This window comes from Drosophila serrata, unplaced genomic scaffold (assembly GCF_035046125.1).
Source record: "Drosophila serrata isolate PLE 108 unplaced genomic scaffold, ASM3504612v1 contig_275, whole genome shotgun sequence".
Classification (NCBI taxonomy): domain Eukaryota; kingdom Metazoa; phylum Arthropoda; class Insecta; order Diptera; family Drosophilidae; genus Drosophila; species Drosophila serrata.
This window is the reverse complement of record NW_028257173.1, coordinates 1,049,541-1,068,729: the sequence shown is the minus strand read 5'-3', so window position 1 is coordinate 1,068,729 and position 19,189 is coordinate 1,049,541. Positions and strand designations below refer to the sequence as shown.

At 41.7% G+C, this 19,189-nt stretch overlaps 3 protein-coding genes across 9 annotated transcripts; 2 read left to right on the top strand and 1 right to left on the bottom strand.

Annotated features, from left to right (window-relative positions):
* The first annotated feature begins 646 nt into the window (after nt 1–646).
* On the top strand, nt 647–2,878 carry Ns4 (Nucleostemin 4). Of its 2 annotated transcripts, XM_086834997.1 has the most exons (5): nt 648–867; nt 965–1,293; nt 1,393–2,584; nt 2,643–2,775; nt 2,835–2,878. In XM_086834997.1, the coding sequence occupies exons 1-4, from the start codon at nt 789–791 to the stop codon at nt 2,768–2,770; spliced, it is 1,728 nt and encodes a 575-aa protein (XP_086691123.1). In that variant the 5' UTR covers nt 648–788; the 3' UTR covers nt 2,771–2,775; nt 2,835–2,878. The 2 variants fall into 2 exon arrangements, with proteins under 2 accessions (XP_020809321.2, XP_086691123.1); XM_020953662.2 differs by having other exon boundaries at nt 647–867; nt 2,643–2,878.
* On the bottom strand, nt 2,787–6,600 carry Rhau (ATP-dependent RNA helicase Rhau). Of its 3 annotated transcripts, XM_086834995.1 has the most exons (7): nt 6,584–6,600; nt 4,146–6,060; nt 3,695–4,087; nt 3,526–3,639; nt 3,201–3,473; nt 3,018–3,146; nt 2,787–2,959 (listed from the first exon to the last, which is right to left on the bottom strand). In XM_086834995.1, the coding sequence occupies exons 2-7, from the start codon at nt 5,969–5,971 to the stop codon at nt 2,881–2,883; spliced, it is 2,814 nt and encodes a 937-aa protein (XP_086691121.1). In that variant the 5' UTR covers nt 5,972–6,060; nt 6,584–6,600; the 3' UTR covers nt 2,787–2,880. The 3 variants fall into 3 exon arrangements, 2 of the variants coding, with proteins under 2 accessions (XP_086691121.1, XP_020809318.2); XR_015272175.1 differs by lacking the exon at nt 6,584–6,600 and having other exon boundaries at nt 3,201–3,460; nt 4,146–6,281; XM_020953659.2 differs by lacking the exon at nt 6,584–6,600 and having other exon boundaries at nt 4,146–6,281.
* Nucleotides 6,301–16,719, top strand: dia (diaphanous related formin 1). 4 transcript variants are annotated; one of them, XM_086834992.1, is made up of 6 exons: nt 6,301–6,867; nt 6,976–8,140; nt 8,726–9,042; nt 12,689–14,647; nt 14,707–15,237; nt 15,314–16,719. In XM_086834992.1, the coding sequence occupies exons 2-6, from the start codon at nt 8,040–8,042 to the stop codon at nt 15,784–15,786; spliced, it is 3,381 nt and encodes a 1,126-aa protein (XP_086691118.1). In that variant the 5' UTR covers nt 6,301–6,867; nt 6,976–8,039; the 3' UTR covers nt 15,787–16,719. The 4 variants fall into 4 exon arrangements, with proteins under 4 accessions (XP_086691118.1, XP_086691119.1, XP_020809316.1 ...); XM_086834993.1 differs by lacking the exon at nt 6,976–8,140 and having other exon boundaries at nt 6,386–6,527; XM_020953657.2 differs by lacking the exon at nt 6,976–8,140 and having other exon boundaries at nt 6,561–6,867.
* The last annotated feature ends 2,470 nt before the right edge of the window (nt 16,720–19,189 follow it).

The following is a 19,189-nucleotide window of genomic DNA, read 5'->3' as shown; positions in this document are numbered from 1 at the left end:
TGTTATTTAAAAAAAGAATTGAATTAATAAAATTTTAACAATTAAAATTTTTTTGAACGGAGTGGTATTTTTTAAAGATTGCCACTTATAATTAATCTGTGTTTTAATGTGTTTGATGTATATATAAATATAAATATACCGTAAAGGTGTTACAATTAAATTTGAATTATTTTTTAAATAATAATTGACAAGTAATATTACTTAAAAAATTTTTTAAACAAAAATTAGAGAACCATTTTTATTTCCAATTGGAATTAAAGAAAAAGAAAATAACAGATATTACTCAACTTGAATGTTAAACTTGAAAAATAATGATTATTCAATTATTTAATTAAAATTGAATTATGAGTATTAAAAACCAATAAAAAAATAAAAAATTATTAAACAAGTTTAACTTGTTTCTGCAAAGCCCCCAAAAAAGTATTGTACATCTCCTCCATTTGCCCAGCTCAATTGTATGGCAGTAATTATTATTTTTTTTTCATAACTGTAATTTGTAATCCTTGTACAGGTCAGAAGAGATTTGTTTACTGCTGAAAATTAAATAATATATACACTTCCACTAGATTTTAATCCAAAAAACTATATATTAACTTGTTATGATTCCGAATAGCAACCTTTGCAAAGCTCGACAGCCCTCTTTTCCGTTTTGGAACTGCCAACTCGATGGAAAAGTTTAATTCGCAAATGACAAGCGGCAACCACATTCAATAACAATTAACAAACGGCGAGAGCACTTTATAAAGCAAAATTAAGTGGAAGTGATACCAGGACCTGACCCAAAAACAATGCCCCAGCAACGGCGCAAGGTGGCCTTCAGCGGCAAAAAGAAGAAGGACCAGATGCTGCAAAAACGCTCAGCGAAAGGTAAGAAAACATTGCCCACCTGCAACGAACGGTGAATGGGAAAAAAGAAAACAGAGACCAGTTGTTTGGTATGACTAACAATGGCCATCGCCGGCAGTTCCGCCCAAATACCTTAGGAGTGCCCAGGAGTCGTACGAGGACAGCGATGTGCCCGAGACCACCAGGAAACTTATGGAGCAGCCCTTTGCCCGTGGTGGCAATCGGAACAAGAACGTAAATCGCTATAATCTACAGTTTTATCAGGAGGGGAAGAAGGAACTGGAGCAGATGAAGCAGGAGGGCTTCAAGCCACTGGACGCGATTAGTCCCAAGGAGCGTGAGGTGGACGAGCACTACTTCGCTGGCTGCGATTTCCCAGTGCGGCCGCCATGGACATCGGCTAACTCCAAAGAGCAACTCGATCGCAGTGAGAATCGGTACTTTAAGGTAGGTCGGGTTTCCCGTTTCCCAATTACGTGAGAAGTAATTGTAATGTTTACTACTTAATTAGTTAGTAATCAATTATGTATATCTTCGCCCTTTTAGGAGTATGTGGATGAGCTGCAGAAGAAACAACGCGCAGGCGATTCAAAGGAGCTTTCCCTGTTCGAACTCAACCTGGAGACGTGGCGCCAACTGTGGCGTGTCCTCGAGTTCTCGGACATTCTGCTCATCATTGTAGACGTGCGTTATGCCACGTTGATGTTCCCACCCTCCCTCTACGACTACATCATTGGCACGCTTAAGAAGCACGCCATCGTGGTGTTCAACAAGGTGGATCTCGTGGAGCCCCAGGTGGTGGTGGCGTGGCGGGAGTACTTCCGCAATCGCTATCCCCAGTTGCCGGTCGTGCTGTTCGCATCCTTTCTGCCACGTTCCCGCAAGGGAAGCCAGCGTGGACCGCAGGCTCATCGACGAAGCATGGAGGGTGTGTATAATATCTACAAGGAGTGCCAGCGCTATGTCCAGGGCGAAGTGGATCTAACAGCCTGGGAGCAGAAGATACGCGATGATATGCGAACCGATCAGCTGGATATCTTGGACGAGGTCACATCGGCCGTGGAGGGTGAGCTTAAGATCAGCAGCAGCATTGATACCACACCCCATGAGCATGTAAGATATCACAACGGAGTCCTGACCATCGGCTGTATCGGATTCCCCAACGTTGGCAAGTCATCGCTGATTAATGCCTTAAAGGGACGGAAAGTGGTTAGCGTTAGCCGAACTCCCGGCCACACGAAGCACTTTCAGACCATTTTCCTAACACCCCTCGTCCGCCTCTGTGATTGTCCCGGTCTAGTCTTTCCCTCGTCGACGCCCAAGAGCCTGCAAGTGCTACTGGGAAGCTTCCCGATCTCCCAACTGGCCGTTCCGTACCGCTCGCTAAAGTTCCTCGGCGAGCATGTAAACCTGCCGCAGCTTTTAAGGCTTCATCTGCCGGAGGACTATGACGAGTGGTCGGCGGTGGCCATTTCAGATGCCTGGGCCTACAAGAGAGGCTTCCTAACGGCCAAGGCGGCCAGGCCCGATCGATATCGGGCCGCCAATCACATCCTGAGGATGTGCCTGGCCGGGCAGCAGCAGTTGGTGCTCCAATTCTATCCACCCGGATATGAGGAGCGACGAGATCATTGGTTTCAGCATCCCGACCTCGCGGAGGTCAAGAAGTATCAGCAAGTTGAGCTGGAGGAGCCGGAGAGCGAGACCAACGGCGACACCTCCTCTGTGTGTTCGGACAGTGAGTACTTCAAGCGATGTCAGAAATTCTTTGACTACATTAAAATAACATTTTCCAGCTGCCGACAGTGAAGACGATGATGAGGACAGCTCCAACGATGAGACGAACGCAGACGAAGACGAGGGCGCCATTGAAGAAGATCTGCCTAGGTCACGCAATGTGTTTGCCCTCCTAGAGGATGATTAAAATATGTAAGCCGTTATTGCATGACTAGTTTTCGCCTATAATTTATTACTAAATATCCACAAAGTGGATTTTACCGAGAGCTATACAATAAACTATGTAAACCAGGCAGTTTAGATGTTATCTATTTCATCGGACGAAATGCAATCCTCGCCGAGTCTTTCATCCAGCGAGAGCAGCAGTTCAATGGCTCTGCGAAGGAAGGGGAAAATCAGAGTTTGGAAACCACAGCTCTCTGGAAATAACTCACTTGATCAACTGCCTTTCATTGCCGTTTTCTTCGATGGGAGCCGGATACAAGGCTTTCTTAAGCAACAGCTTTTCCAGATGACTACGCAGTTCCAAAACAACGTCGGCCGTCTCCTGATTGCATTTAAAGCTGCAAGAGTTACACATTAGATGTAGCTTAATACGTATGTGTCCATCCGCTTACTAATATGTTTTGGCCACGCAAAGATATGCCGTATTTTGTGTCACGCCGGCCTCCACTCCATCGCCAAAGATGATTAGGGCCATGGGAAATACCATTGTGGAGTCAAGCAAATATAGATCGGTGGACTTCTGCCGTTGGTAGTATACGAAGTATCCCGAATCGAAGCCACTCTCACCGCTGTTCACGGACGAAGGATGGAAATTGACACGGCGGCCATCATCTGTGGCCATTGAATGAATCGCCCGTACTCTATTCCGGATCTGACGAGATTTTCTGTAAATATAATCCATTAAACATGAACTACAATACTCCATATAAAACCTACCGCAAATGCGCCATGTTGGGGTAGAGACCCGCTCCGATAATGGCTCTCAGCAAAGGGATCTTGCTCGAATTTATGTTGGATATGCTGTCTTTGCAATCGGAGGAAGTGAGAAACCTGCAGAAATGGGACAATGATGATTTCATGGAACTTACTGGGAAGTATCCCTCACTTGTAGTTGTAGAGCAGCTCACTGAACTGATTCTTCATCCGTTCCAGCTGCTGCAGCGTCATTGAGCTGAGGAAGTTCTTGTAGCAGAAGTCGCGTTCCGCATGCACCTGACGACTCTCTCGGTAGGCCTGGATGGTGTTGTGCACCAAGAGGTGGTCACTTCGCATATTGCGAGCCATTTTTCGCTTGATCTCATCGACCTGGCTCTCCTTTCCCAAGGGAGCATAGAAGGGTGATTTAAAAGACAAAGCAGCCGCCGCTGAGGTAACTGGATCCAAGCAACAGAAGAGAGCCGACATTAGGATCATTTTACCCATCTGCGGTTCAATGGGCAGCTTGGCCAAGTGCATGCCCAGTGGGGTTAGGGTGCCTGAACTGTCCAGAGCCTCAATCCTAAGAAAAATCGAACTTTTCAATTGGTTTTCAAAGTAAATACAACTTCTGAACTTACCGCATCAATAAAGTCACTCCAATCCTAATTGCCTCAGGATTAGGGGCATTAATCAGGGTTTGCAGAAAGCGATATGGATCATCGATGTGCAGCAGCTTCAAACTCAAAATGATTGATTCCAGCTTTGACCGCAGAATCTCCGGCGTTGGAATCTCCTCCATTCGATCTTCCCTGGCGCGGCTAAACAGATTGTAACAGATCCCTGGTCTCACACGACCGGCTCTTCCCTTTCGCTGCTGCGTATTTGCCTTGGTCACCCACACCTCCTCCAGGGTCTGTATGTTGGTCTCTATATCGTAGTTGGTAGACTTTGTCCGTCCAGAGTTGATAACATAAACCACATCGTCAATAGTCACTGAAGTCTCTGCGATGATTGTGGATATGATGACCTTTCGCTTGCCTGACGGCGGATGCCGGAACACGGCCTGCTGCTCCGCCGACTGCATGAGGGAATGTAGCGGAAAGACCACCAGATTGTCGCGCCACCTCTGGCCTTTGGGAGACTTCGGCCTCTCCAGCAGATTGTACAGCTGTGAGATTTTATCGTAGCCCGGCAGGAACACCAAGATAGCACCCTCCGGCTCGTTTTCACAAATGTAGTACACCAGATCGGCAATAAAATCCATTTCCTCGCAGCCTTCCGACTCTGGCAGGCGTAGCTTCTCCAGGACCCGACTGTCGTATGTGTTCCTGATCCGTCTTAAATAAGGTTCTATCATCGCCTCATGCTGCATCTTTTGGTCGGGACGATTGCGCTTCGGACGACGTTCTCGAGACTTGCCAAAGCAGTAGTTCGTCATGGCCAGAACATCCTCCAGGTATAGCATCTGCACGGGAAACATCACGCCCTCAATGCGGAACATTGGACAATTGCCAAAGTAATCGCAAAAATCATGCTCCCGCACAGTGGCGCTCATAAGGATCACCTTCAGATCGGGCCGGTGCGGTAGGATTACCTTCAGCAAGCCCATGAGCAAATCCGTTTCAACGCTGCGTTCGTGTATCTCGTCCAGGATAAGGACACTCAGATTGTGCATCAGTGGATCCGATTGGAGCTGCTGCAGAAGCACTCCGGTGGTGCAGTAGGTAATGGAGGCCCTATCGCGCGGCTTTCTGCTCTCCAGGCGAATCTGATAGCCTACAGAGGAACCGAGGCTCTCGCAGCGCTCGTAGCTGACCCGCTCGGCAATGGTTATGGCTGAAATCCTGCGCGGTTGGGTGCAAATTATCCGGCATTCTGATCCACTGCCCCGAGATATAGCGTCATCGAGAAGGATCTGAGGTACTTGTGTAGTTTTGCCACAGCCAGTGCTTCCTACAATAAGAAAAACTTGGTTATTTTTTACGGCCTGAACGATGTCATTGGCGTATCTCATCGTTGGCAGTTTTTGGCGAGCTTGAAGCCTCTTCCTGGCCACGTCATCCTGCAGGCGCTGTTCCAGCTCCTGCCGCAGCTTCTCGTCCAGTTTGGGATTCGTGTATCTAACGTCCGCGTTCCTCTCCTTGGTCTCCGCCACGAATTCTTCGAACTTGACGCTCAGTAGATGGCGGAACTGCCGCTTGAACTGTGCATCCACATCTGAGTTTTCTTTGGCCGGTGTTTGGTTATATTCCTCCATACACTCTTTAACGCGCTCGAGAACCCCACCGGGCACGCTGACTGACAGCTGGATTTTGGGTTCCAATGGTTTTCCTTCCTCGCCACGCTCGTTTTTACGCTGCCGTGTGAGATTGCGGTAGTACATTCCGATTTCCTTGCCCCTGAGACCAGGCGGACGGTTGCCCTTGCGGGCATAAGAGCCGGATGAGTCCTTATCTCGCTGCATTCTAGTTAAAATTTGCTCATTTCCAGAATAAAATAAAAATTTCAGCAAAATCAAAATATCCACAAAAAGTTATCGAGTTATCGCCCGGTCTGAAATCGATATTTGTAAAACACGGTAACACCATTTCCGATCATGAGCATAAATTAAGCACGGTTCATAAGAGTTTATTTATTTTCACGTTGCTTTTCCTCTAGAAAATATAAATTTTCCTCCTGCAAAAGTAGTTCTGCAAGGGGAAAATGGCGTTTTTCCTCTCTTCGAGCGGATAAGCATTTGGCCACACTACACTTTTCAAATGAAAGCCGCCGGTATTTGTCGACTATCTCGCCACGGTCACACAATAACCGATCAACGCGCTGAGCAAAACGCTGCTGTTTTTAATTTTAATTTTTTGCGATTTACGGGACGCGAAGACCGATTTAGGTGACAAGTGACCTACAGCGAACCGGCCAAGTTTTTGGAGTGCGAAACAGTCGAAGAACTGAGTGTATTTCATGTGTCATCCGCGGCGGCCTAGCAACAAGTGGTGGCAAAAAGGAAAAAGCGACTAAAAAAAGTAAGATAAAAACAACTTCACGGTGGCTAGGCTTCCTCCGAATAAAGGCTGCTGACTGGTATTTGGATTTAAAAACCACGCAGCAGCAACAGCCAGCACACTTTGGAAGCGGTGCGCGCAGCTTTTTGTGCCAGCGTCGCGCAATAAAACAAACAAAAAGTTAGAAACCCAAAAACGACAACAAAAACAACTACTGACAGGCAAAGCCGTTTGATCGCGAGCGTGTGTGTATATGTTTGTGTGTATGTGAGTGCCAAGCCATTATTTTTTCTGGTCTTATGACGTAAACCACCGAAAAAAATCAAAAGTGAGCACAGACGACACAGATATCAAAGCGAAGGTGAGCGCATTTTTTGTGTCTCTCCAAAAACTGGCTCATTTCTTGGAATTCCAGCGGTTATTAAAAGTCTTATTCCTTTTCTTTTTGGGCTTGTTTACATTTTCGCAGTTGCAGCGGCCTCTGAACTATTCACACACACACACACGCGTTTGGAGTTAGAAAGAGAGGGGCAGAGAAAGAAAGATGCGGTGCAGTGCCTTGTACGGCATGTAAACAAAATAGAGAAAGAGGCAATTGCTGTAAATTCTTTGGCAAAAGAAATCTTGTTGAAAGCATTTCCTCTGCAAATGCTTGTGCTGCTTAGCTTGGCTTTGCTCGGCGTAGCGACCTGAAAAGAAATTGTTGCCCTGCTTGAACTTGTCGCTCCAGTCTGCTGCCTCCTTTTCCTCCTCCTCCTCCTCAACTACTTTTGCTTCTTCCCACACACACATACTCCACTCTACAAAAAACACACACTTGAGCCTCATTCACAATTGGCCTTTTGCGGAGTCACAATAAATATTAAATTTGATTTCTCCGCCGCCTGACAATTGTGAATGATTTTCGGAGTGTTGGCACGCCCATTCGCCAAACACTGCTAGAAAAAATTGTAACTTTAACCTGACTTTCTGTTGCCATTTATAATTTTTACGAATATTGTTGTATTAAAATAATGAAACTATATTAGGCACACTATAAATATTTATAGCCTTGCAAGGATTTCCGAAGTTAGTCTCCGTTCTTGTTAAATTAATTTTTAATAAAATATCGTTGAAAAGATTCCCTTGTGACGAAACAAGGTATAAAGGCTATTTTTTCAGTGTAACGAGCAAGAACAATCCGCAAAACCTGTTGCTCGTTTGCCTTTTTTTTACCCCTCTCCAGCTGCTGCTGGCCATTAGTGATTCATTAGATGTGTTGTTTAAAGCCAAAGCCGAAGCGTTCCCACCGCATCCTTCAATATTTAATACACACATAAATATATATGTACACATATAAGCCAATTCAAATGCTAACGGCTTGCATTTTGGCCTAGCCGAATATGAATCACACACAATAAGCCATAAATTCTAATCGCTCTTCACTCTTCACTCTCTATTCTCTATTTTAGCTCTCCGCATTTCGTGCTATTTCCTATTTTGGTCTGCGGTGATTATCGCATCATTTTGTAAATTTAGTGCGCGGTATTATTAATGAATTTGTCCAATTTGCTTCGTTTATTCGTGAGATTTTTTGTTATTTACGATTATAATCAGCAGTTTTCACGCTTCCAATGGTTTTTTTTACTAGCACAGTGGGTACATCGTTCCACTTTATATTTTTGTATAATTAGAGATTATTATTATAGGAATTTAATCCTCATTTTATGATTTAGTAAATTATATTTGCATTCGTTTTCTAAAAAAAATAAAATATTAAATGTTCACGTGGTAATTAATACAACTGAATTTGAATACCTAAAAGATTCCCTTTTAAAAAAGATTCACACATTGAAAACCTCTCCTCCCTCTGGCTATGTAAAAGCTAATTGAAAAATCCACACCCTGAGGCATCCCAGAATTAATTGTAAATAAACCGATCTGATAATGATCCACAACCACCCCCTCCCATTGTCCATGCATCGATTGCATATTCATTGGAAACTCATCAGCAATCAGAAATCATAGCCGCTTCACCTCTCGCCCGTTAAATGTAAACAAAGAACAGCTGTAAAAGTTTTCCTATTGAATCTTCCCATATATTCTGCGCATGTCAGGAAAATGCCAAGTTGTTTTGGTTTAGCTTTCGTTTAGTTCTTATCCAAAATGCGTCTCAAGAAACTGGGGTGCGCTCAAGATTTTTGTCTTTTACAAAGCTATACAATTTTATTAATTTGCAGAATGTCTCGTCAGGAAAAAGTAAAGTCAACAGGCGGTGGGATCCTGGAAAGCCTGTTCGGCAGACCCTCGAAATCAAAAGGAGGAAGCGTCAACAGTGGAACCCTAACTCATGGCGGACGACCGGTGTCATCGGACAATGACGCTGTCCAGGGCGTGGAAGATTGGGAGCGGCATATCCAGGAGCTGAGCGAGGCGCAGGTGGATGCCCAATTTCTGGAAATAATCGAGGATATGAATATACCCAAGGATAAGCGGGAGCCCTTGTTGGCCAAATCGAAGGAGGAGCGTCAGAAGATGATTCTGTGGCATTTAAAAGGTGAGGGATATGGACTTGACTTTTCTACTAAAACACCTAAGCGTATAACATTTCTATTTAATTTCTTAAAATCCTTAAGGATGTATTCCTTTACATTTTAGAACTTGATATAGTTAGGCATATATCTTTTTATCAGATGGAAGATTTGGGTTGCAAAGAACTTAGAATATCCAGTTGCTTAAAGTTTTGTGAGAATATACATAGGTCTCTTATAATTTGATTACATTTTAAGCTTGATTATATTTCAAGTATGTTGCAATTCTATAATTTCACACTTTATAGACTCAAGACAAAATTTTAGGCGCTCTGCGCTCTTTAAAAAAATCGATTTGTCGTGCAACCAAGTTTGATGACTCTCTGCCCTTTCTTTGCTTTTGTTGTATTTCCCCGGAATATTGCATTCCATTTCGTGATAAGATTAGCAGGTAAACGTGTACGTGTGTCTCTGTGTGTGCCTCACCTTTATCGGTGTTTGCGTGTCTGCAAATTTGCGCTTTCTGTTTGCACACCTTTTTGCTTTTGCTGTACCATCCGTCTTCGGTTCTATTTGTATTTATATCGCAAAACCGTTATTCACGAGTTTGTCTCTTTTAATTATTGTTGACAATTATTGGTATTGATAGCCATGATGTCAACGATCTCACTGATATCAATAAAATATCAATTATTACTATTTTGTGATATCTTAAAATATCATAAATGTAACATAATCTTTACTATTTTATACCATTGCAGAGTATTTTAATTTTAGTCAGAAGTTTGTATTTATATGAAGGAGTCATTTCCGACCCTATAAATCATATATATTCTTGATCAGCATCAACAGCCGAGCCGATCTAGCCATGTCTGGCTAAAATTTAATTTTTTCAAAAATTTTAACATTTTTTAAGGGGTTACTTCGTTAAAATTGTCAAAAAATTACAACAAATTTTAAATTTTATTTAGAGTAGGCAGATTTATCAATCCAATCAAAACTAACATAGGAAAGCCTTTCGAATTAGAATTAATGCTTTTTTGGCTAAGTTATGAGATTTTTAAAGTTTGATTTGTCGAAAGAACATCTCAGAAATAAAACAATATTTAATTATATGTATTTTCCATCTGTAATTGCGTTCTTCCATGGTAACCATGCCCCCCTCCATCGCTATCTAAATCTCGAGCATATTTCAATGTTAACTCGGTGCTTTTGGCTTCAGTCTTGAAGTCTCGCTCCAGTTATTTTTCCCACTGATCCATTGTGGTCCATTATCAGACTTGGAAATATGCCTAGAAGCAGGGCTTCTTATCGTTTTGTAACGGGTAATTGCGAAATAACCTTGGGCGATCTTTGCCCTCTCTTTGCCTCCCTCTTTTTTATCAAATATAATACGTAGCAATATACGACAAATGCGTGACTAAAGTCGAGCAGCAAAAAGCGAGAATGCAAAGACATTGAAATTTACTTTTACCATGCATATTATACAATTTAAATTACGTCAAGTGGCAGTGAGAAAATATTTTTGTTCGTTTTTAAGTATTTAACGCTCGTTCGTATCATTTTTGTTGTATAAGCAAGTGCATTGCGAATCGGTGGAGAAAAATAAGAAGCGAGGGAGAGAGAGAGAGCGCGAGACTAGTACAAGGCAAAAGTGCACAGGAAAAAATTTCAAAAAACAATCTATTTATTAATTCGTATTAATAAAAAATTTGTAAAGGATTTTGGGAAGTTTATATATACTTGGCAGTGAAAATAGTATTGAATTTCTATATTGATTTATACCTAATTTTATTTGCCAAGAATGTCGTAAGATAGTAACTTCGATGAGAGAGTTATTTATTTATTATTTTACTCACAAATATATATATTATTATTCCCACAAATCGACTTCGGTGTAGTAGATGATAGCGACAGAGAGTGTTTATTTGTGCCTTTGCTCTATTGAGCAATTTTTCTTACACTTTGGAACCGGCCATAAAATGCAAATATGCGAAAAACGTTAAACACATTATGACAATATCAAGCTTAAAATAAATTCTGATGCTGTCAATAAACTTGAGGTAAATAAACATCGTCCGACTCTTACAGGTTGATAATGATAAACTCAAGAAATGAAACAACAAAAAAGAAAACAGATAAATTTATTCCTTTGTGGGTCGTTGTGTTTATTGTGGCAGAACGGAGCCCCTACTTCCCTCCCACCCCAGAAAACCACTTGTTGCGAAATTAAATTTAAAACATAAACAATGGACGTACTCGCATCAAAAAAAAAAAAAAGAAAAAAAAGAGCTGTTCATTAACACGCTTCGGTTGCCGTTTTGAGTTAATTAATAAAACAGTTAGCGTAGTTGGGCTTTGATGGATAAATGAATAATGTGTGGGCTGGGTTTAGGCCAATTTGAGTGATGTCAGTGGTGTGCAAGTAATCAAATAATGGGATAGGTGCTGTCAGAAAGGTTCCTCCCAAGGCTGCCTTTTTATTTGTTTTATATTGCCTTTTACCTATCCTTATCTGTTATTTTGAAGGTAAAGTTGTTAGAAATGAGTTTGTTCTCTTTTTTGTTATATAGTAAATAATCTATGATTGTTGAGTATAAACTGTAATTTAATAATATAAATTAATTAATTATACTTTAAAACCAATGTTTATGGCACTAAACTAATAATATAATAATGATAATTAATTAATTAACCGATTTCCCTATCTCAAAGTCGCACTTTACCTCTTAGAAAGAATGTGCAAAAGATATTGTGGAATGAATCATCAACGTTGATATGATTTTACCCATATAGAAATAGTCATAGTAGGGTGTTGTCGAAAGAGGGTCAACCCAGTTCTAAATACAACTTTTATAAGCAAAACCTTGACGTAGATATTTAATCTAAACATTAAACGAAACGTGAGCTGAATGACTAATTTACTTTTCGTTAACCTTTGTTTTGCTTAAATTTAATGGGGTTGTATATTTAAGGGCACTTTAATTGCTTTATTTTCAAACATACTGACGCTCTAAAATATAACTTTCAAAATATTACAACTGAAAATGTTTGTTATTATAGCATTGCAGAGTATTATAATATAAGGAAGAAGCTTGTAACGCGATGAAGGTGTCATTTCCGACCCTATAAACCATTTATATTCTTGATCAGTATCAAAAGCAGAATCGTATTATTTTTTTTCTCAAAAAAATGATAAGGGGTTACATAGTTTAAATTTTCAAAAATTCGGAAAACTTTGAATTTTTTTTTAATTTTAAATTGAGTATGTAGATTTTGTAACCGCATAAAAACTAGCATAGGAACGCTTTCCGAATTAAAATAAAAGCTTTTTGGGCATATGTACGAATTTTTTAATCTTTGATTATTAGAAAAAATTCTAAATATCGCTTCAAAGAATACAAACATTTTTAGCTTAGTTATGATCGATATCTGATTCGATCTTTTAATTTAATTGCAAACAGTAAGGTTAGACATTATTTTATTTAAGTAGCAAATTAGTTGGGATTTATTTATTTATATGTTATATTTAATTCGGTTGCCCTAGTGCAATCTTTATGAAGGCCCTGAATACGCATCTTTAATCCCACCCGTCTTACTTTTGATACTTTCCAAGTAGTGCGTAATCGAATACCTTTACTAATTCAATTTCCATTCTTTAATCTCTTGCAGGTAAGAATTCACTAGAGCGCAACACCAACTCCCGGTTTGAGAGGCCCATCGACTACGTGGAGTATCTGCAGAATGGAGAGCATAGCGAGCACAAGGTGTACCAGTGCGTGGAATCTTTGCGAGTGGCCCTCACCAGCAATCCGATCTCATGGATCAAGGAGTTCGGGGTGGCGGGCATTGGTCAGATCGAGAAGCTGCTTACGCGGGCCAAGAAGGATCGCACCTATGACAGGATTGAATTTGAGGCAATTCGATGTCTCAAGGCCATCATGAATAATACATGGGGTCTGAATGTGGTCCTCAATCCGGATCAGCACAGTGTGGTCCTGCTGCTGGCGCAATCTCTGGATCCACGAAAGCCACAGACTATGTGCGAGGCTCTCAAGCTACTGGCATCCTTTTGCATCGTGTACGAGCGCAATGGCTATGAGAAGGTGCTTCGCGCCATTACCACAATAGCGGCCACATCGTACAAGGCCAGCGAACGCTTCCGACCTATAGTGGATGCTCTGTTTGCATCGGATAAGCAGGATCCCAAGCGGGAACTGGCCTGTCACAGTCTAATTTTCATCAATACTCTCACAAACACGCCCACGGACCTGAATTTCCGGCTGCATCTACGCTGTGAGATCATGCGGATGGGTCTGTACGATCGCCTGGACGAGTTCAAGAAAATTGTGGAAACGAGCAATAATGAGGCGCTGCAGCAGCACTTTAAGATTTTCAACGAGATCCGGGAGGATGACTTTGAGGAGTTCGTACAACGCTTCGATAATGTCACCTTCAATATGGATGATGCCACCGAGTGCTTTGAGGTGCTGAAGAACATGGTGATAGACACCACTTCGGAACCTTACTTCCTCTCTATCCTGCAGCATCTGCTGTATATCAGGGATGACTTCTACTTCCGGCCCGCCTACTATCAACTAATTGAGGAGTGCATCTCGCAAATAGTCTTCCATAAGGGCTATTGTGATCCGAACTTTGAGAACAGGAATTTCAACATAGACACCTCCCTGTTACTCGACGACATTGTGGAGAAGGCTAAAGCCAAGGAGTCCAAGCGATCGGAGGAGTATGAGAAGAAGATCGAGCAGCTGGAAAGCGCCAAGCAGGAGGCCGAGGCGAAGGCTGCCCATCTCGAGGAGAAAGTCAAGCTGATGGAGGCGAATGGTGTGGCGGCACCGTCGCCCAACAAGTTGCCCAAAGTAAATATACCCATGCCACCGCCACCGCCAGGAGGAGGAGGACCACCGCCACCACCACCGCCGCCAATGCCCGGAATGGGTAGAGGCGGACCGCCGCCTCCACCACCTCCTCCCATGCCTGGTATGGGCGGTGGACCGCCACCACCGCCTCCCATGCCCGGAATGGGTAGAGGAGGACCTCCACCGCCACCTATGCCCGGTATGATACGTCCCGGTGGGCCGCCACCACCACCGATGATGATGGGACCCATGGTTCCGGTACTTCCTCATGGCCTGAAACCTAAAAAGAAGTGGGAAGTGAAGAATCCTATGAAGAGGGCGAACTGGAAGGCTATTGTTCCGGCCAAAATGTCCGAGAAGGCATTCTGGGTCAAGTGTCAAGAGGATAAGTTGGCACAGGACGATTTTCTTGCCGAACTGGCCGTCAAATTCTCCTCGAAACCGGTGAAGAAGGAGCAAAAGGATGCAGTGGACAAGCCAACGACGTTGACAAAGAAGAACGTTGACCTGCGCGTGCTAGATGGCAAGTCTGCCCAGAATCTGGCCATTTTGCTGGGTGGATCGCTGAAGCATCTGTCATACGAACAGATTAAGATATGTCTGCTGCGCTGTGACACCGCCATTCTGTCCTCCAACATCCTGCAGAACCTTATCCAGTACTTACCACCGCCAGAGCAGTTAAAGCGCCTGCAGGAGATCAAGACCAAGGGAGAACCTTTACCGCCGATTGAACAGTTTGCGGCCACGATAGGTGAGAGGGGTTGAGCTATCTTAAATATGAAACCATACTAATCGTTCTTCCTTTTTCAGGTGAAATCAAGCGTCTGTCTCCTCGCCTCCACAATCTGAACTTCAAGTTAACCTATGCTGACATGGTGCAGGATATCAAACCCGATATTGTAGCAGCCACAGCTGCCTGCGAAGAGGTGCGGAACAGCAAAAAGTTCTCCAAGATCTTGGAGCTCATCCTTCTGCTCGGCAACTATATGAACACAGGCTCCAAGAACGAAGCCGCATTTGGCTTCGAAATCAGCTATCTCACCAAGCTAACCAATACCAAGGATGCGGATAATAAGCAGACATTGCTGCATTATCTAGCTGATCTTGTAGAGAAGAAATTCCCCGATGCCTTGACCTTCTACGACGATCTGTCGCATGTGAATAAGGCGTCGCGTGTGAATATGGATGCCATACAGAAAGCGATGCGGCAAATGAATTCGGCGGTGAAGAATCTGGAAACGGATCTGCAGAATAATAAGGTGCCGCAGTGCGATGATGATAAGTTCAGTGAGGTTATGGGCAAGTTTGCCGAAGAGTGCAGGCAACAAGTGGATGTGCTGGGTAAGTGTAACTAAGGGAGTTGTTACGTAGTTTAATTTAATGGGATTACCCATATAATAATTTGCTTTTATTCTAGGCAAAATGCAGCTGCAAATGGAAAAACTGTACAAAGACCTCAGCGAGTACTATGCCTTCGATCCCAGCAAGTACACTATGGAGGAGTTCTTTGCGGATATTAAGACCTTCAAGGATGCCTTCCAAAACGCGCACAACGAAAATGTCCGGGTGCGCGAGGAGCTGGAGAAGAAGCGAAGACTGCAGGAGGCTCGTGAGCAATCCGTCCGAGAGCAACAGGAGCGCCAGCAGCGTAAGATGGCGGTGGTGGACATGGATGCGGCACAGACGCAGGAAGGTGTCATGGACAGTCTCCTCGAGGCCCTGCAAACGGGCTCGGCCTTTGGCCAGCGTAATCGTCAGGCTCGAAGACAGCGTCCAGCGGGTGCGGAACGAAGGGCCCAACTCAGTCGGAGTCGGTCACGGACGCGGGTGAACAATGGTCAACTGATGACCCGCGAGATGATCCTCAATGAGGTTCTAGGCTCCGCGTAGTTTTGTTCGTTCAGAATAGAGTAGAAGCGTTCAAGCAATTCCCCTCTGTACATATATAAATAGACACATCTGTAGCGATCTAAGGAGCCTAAGGACATTAGCTGTGTACATCTGTAGCCTGGTTTACATATCAACTCAAACATATTTTTTTCGAGGAGTTTGGATAGCCGACAGGGAAGACTTTTAAAACAGCCGCAAAAACATTAAACTAAATATAAATGGGGAAGTATTGGTTGGTATTAGATTTAAGAAGCATTGCTGAAAGAATATTTGGACCAAATTCATGTAATTTTGTATATTTTCAAAATGTGTTTTGATTTTTTACAGTTCTTGTTTAATTTATACATTTGAATTTGTTTTGATTTGATTTAAAGTATATGGAAAAGGTATACCTACACCTAATTTAATAAGACTTAAGCAACGGAAGGAGTTCAATCAAACATTATTGTTAAACCTTTTAATTTTGTCGACTTTTCACCAAACTAAGAACTCAGTAATGCTAAAAAAAAAACAGAGACTATGCCAACTTTAGCTTCCCCAAGCAAACACATATATATTTTTTATACGCTTTTACTTCTGAAACTGAAAAACAACTGATTCTAAATACTTATGAGAAAAACTGAGTCGAAAGATGTATCGACAAACTTTATATTGTGGTTCTCTATAACTCTGTATTCCTATTCTATTGTGGCATGTTCCAAATCTAATGTTGCTGTGCACTTCGTTTTCGAGGCACTCACTATAGGGCGAGATATATTGTAATCGAAATGAAATTCCTTTTGTATTTAATTTCTTTTTAAGTGAAACTCTCTTTTTAAATTGTTTATTTTAATTCCCGAAATTCACGCTTTATACTTAACATTGTTACATAATGTCTATTTTTTGGACAACGATCGTATAATGAAATAAACTTAACAAAATAACATAATGTGATTGAAGATGTGTTTGGTGAAACATTGATACGATGATTTAAATAACTATTTTAATATGCTTGTGGACAATGAAGTTCTGCAATAATTAAGTTTCTTTTTCAAAATTGAACCAATAATCTTGGGAAATTCCGGCAAAAGGTTTGGCTGCCAATTCCAAAAATAAATTCGGGCTTTCCATCCAAAATAAAGGTGACTTGCCGCTTTCCGTTGTCGTCCTTCTCCACGTTAATTTGTTTTATTAACAAAGATATTTTATCGCTAATGTCGCGGCACCCATAAAGGTGTTTGATTGTGCTGCTCGAGGAGGAGGAGAGTCGATGGCTCGTACAACGCAAAATGCACTTGCTGGAGTGGAGCGAGTGGTGGGGTTTGGCTCGGGCCCGGGGCCAATGGCCATAAAACTCTCCAAAACGTTAAACGAACCGACAAACGGCAAATGCCGCGTACGACAAAGACACATCCACATCCATATTCACATCCGTCTGGCGACGTCGAACACATTATATATTATATACGAAAAAAACCGTACAGATATAAGAGTTATCACGAGTATATCTGGTTAAGTCCGGGGCGGGGACACACATATCTCCAAATGGTCTGATTGCCTCTCAAGTTTTATATTTTTGGAGTCTGCTTTATGGGCCAATGGCGCTTGGCTTTGCTTTCTTTATGGATTTATTAACATAATTGAAGTAGAATTATAAATACCATCTCGAGTTCTTTACAGGTTGTTAATGTCAATGGAGGGGACTGATTCTAATTTATGATATATAGATAGAGATGCATTAGAGTGTTTTAGAGATTCAAATAAATCTTTCATTGATAAAAAACTATATTTAGAAGGGTTTCCATGATTTGGAAATTAAAAACAATGTCAATTGTTAGAAGGAAATATAAAGATGTGAGTAATTTTTTAACAACATCTTATGTAATCTTAGAAACATTGTTTCTAAATAAATTGTTTCGATAAAATCAAGAATCCTTTCTTTGGAAATGCATTAAAAAAATACATTGTTAAACTTGTTAAAAAACTATATCTATTTTTGTTTATTTATCAATGATCACATATCCGAAGAAGGGTATAGTTTTTTGTATCTTCTAACGGAGACCCTATTTTAGATTTATTTATTTATTTATTATTATAATATTTATATGCTTAATGTTTAATATTCGGTGTAATTCTTGATTGATCTTGAATACGTTTAGAATGGAGATCATAACATATGGCAATGTTTACATACCTTATATAGGGATTAGGCTTTTTGTGCCCCTAATGACTTCCAGGTAAAAATCTATCTTTTACCCTGTTACATGACTTGCCCGTGCCTGGGCCCGTGCCCGTGCCTGATAGAGGGCCAAGACCGAACCTTATAGAGCCCAGAGGACCTACCCTTACCGCGCAGGCCCAGCCCACGCAGTAAATTCCCCCGAATTGTTGACGATTTGCGAAAAAGAGGAAAAAAGTGCTACGGGTAAACAAAAATCGGGGCTGTGGCTGCCTAATTGTTGTGTGAACTTTATGGACCTCGATCGATGGGTAGGACCAGCCCACTAGCCCACCAGTACCACCACCTTATAAGCCTTGTTTGGTGTCCCCGAGCGACCGTTACGTTCGGTCTCGGGACTCAAAGGTCGTCTGTCTTCGCGCAATCATAAAATCACCTTTGTCCGCGATCCCTTTCGATTGTTTTACAATATGTTTTGTCTTAAGGACATTAAGGGGTTTTTTGTTTAGAAACGATCGATCCCAAAACCCAACCCCGAACCAGTTTTTGGTAGTTCCAGCGTTAATAAGTGAGTTTTAAGTACCGCCCTCGCGAGGCCAAATGCTTCTGTTCCCTTTGACCTTTTTTCAGGGATCTATCTCATGGTTATCCGCCATTGTGTCAGCTGCATTCACTTCTAATTATTTGACGCGACATTTGCGTTTTATGATCACTCTACTGAAGATCATATTTGCGATCAATGAATGCATTTTTTATAGATCCTTGGTAATACGAGGAATTACTAGGATTACTCAATCGGCACGAGCTTAGCGCGTCTTGTTTAGGATTACAATTGGGATTAGCAAGGGAGAAACTATTTCTGCGGAAACGGAATTTTTAAGAATGGAAAAAAGAGAATAAAGGATAACAAGAGTGTATCTATATGAATATATTTATGTTTTACTGATAATTGGTAGAGAACTTAATAATAATAACACATCTTAATAATAAATATTATTGATATTTTTATATAGTTTATAGTTTTTCGGAAAATCAAAATTTAAAAAATGCATAACTAGGTCAATTCATTAATTTCAATTCTGAAAGCTGTCCTGTGCTAGTTTTTATGAAGGTAACAAATCAGCATTCTTAATTATACTTGAAATTTTTGAAAATTTTAACGATGTAAAATCTTTAAAAAAAATCTAAAAAATGTCTAAAAAATAAATTTTCACTGGATATGGCTAGAACGACTCGGCTATTAAT

Excerpts from the sequence above, each read along its gene's own strand:
- Ns4 (XM_020953662.2), top strand. The coding sequence starts at position 789 with ATGCCCCAGCAACGGCGCAAGGTGGCCTTCAGCGGCAAAAAGAAGAAG. Across the intron at positions 868-964 it reads GCAAAAACGCTCAGCGAAAG|TTCCGCCCAAATACCTTAGG; the intron begins GTAAGAAAACAT and ends CATCGCCGGCAG. Across the intron at positions 2,585-2,642 it reads CTCCTCTGTGTGTTCGGACA|CTGCCGACAGTGAAGACGAT; the intron begins GTGAGTACTTCA and ends AACATTTTCCAG.
- Rhau (XM_086834995.1), bottom strand. The coding sequence starts at position 5,971 with ATGCAGCGAGATAAGGACTCATCCGGCTCTTATGCCCGCAAGGGCAAC. Across the intron at positions 3,640-3,694 it reads GAGCTGCTCTACAACTACAA|GTTTCTCACTTCCTCCGATT; the intron begins GTGAGGGATACT and ends CCATTTCTGCAG. Across the intron at positions 2,960-3,017 it reads AATGAAAGGCAGTTGATCAA|AGCCATTGAACTGCTGCTCT; the intron begins GTGAGTTATTTC and ends CTTCCTTCGCAG.
- dia (XM_086834992.1), top strand. The coding sequence starts at position 8,040 with ATGAATTTGTCCAATTTGCTTCGTTTATTCGTGAGATTTTTTGTTATT. Across the intron at positions 8,141-8,725 it reads TGGTTTTTTTTACTAGCACA|AATGTCTCGTCAGGAAAAAG; the intron begins GTGGGTACATCG and ends ATTAATTTGCAG. Across the intron at positions 15,238-15,313 it reads GCAACAAGTGGATGTGCTGG|GCAAAATGCAGCTGCAAATG; the intron begins GTAAGTGTAACT and ends CTTTTATTCTAG.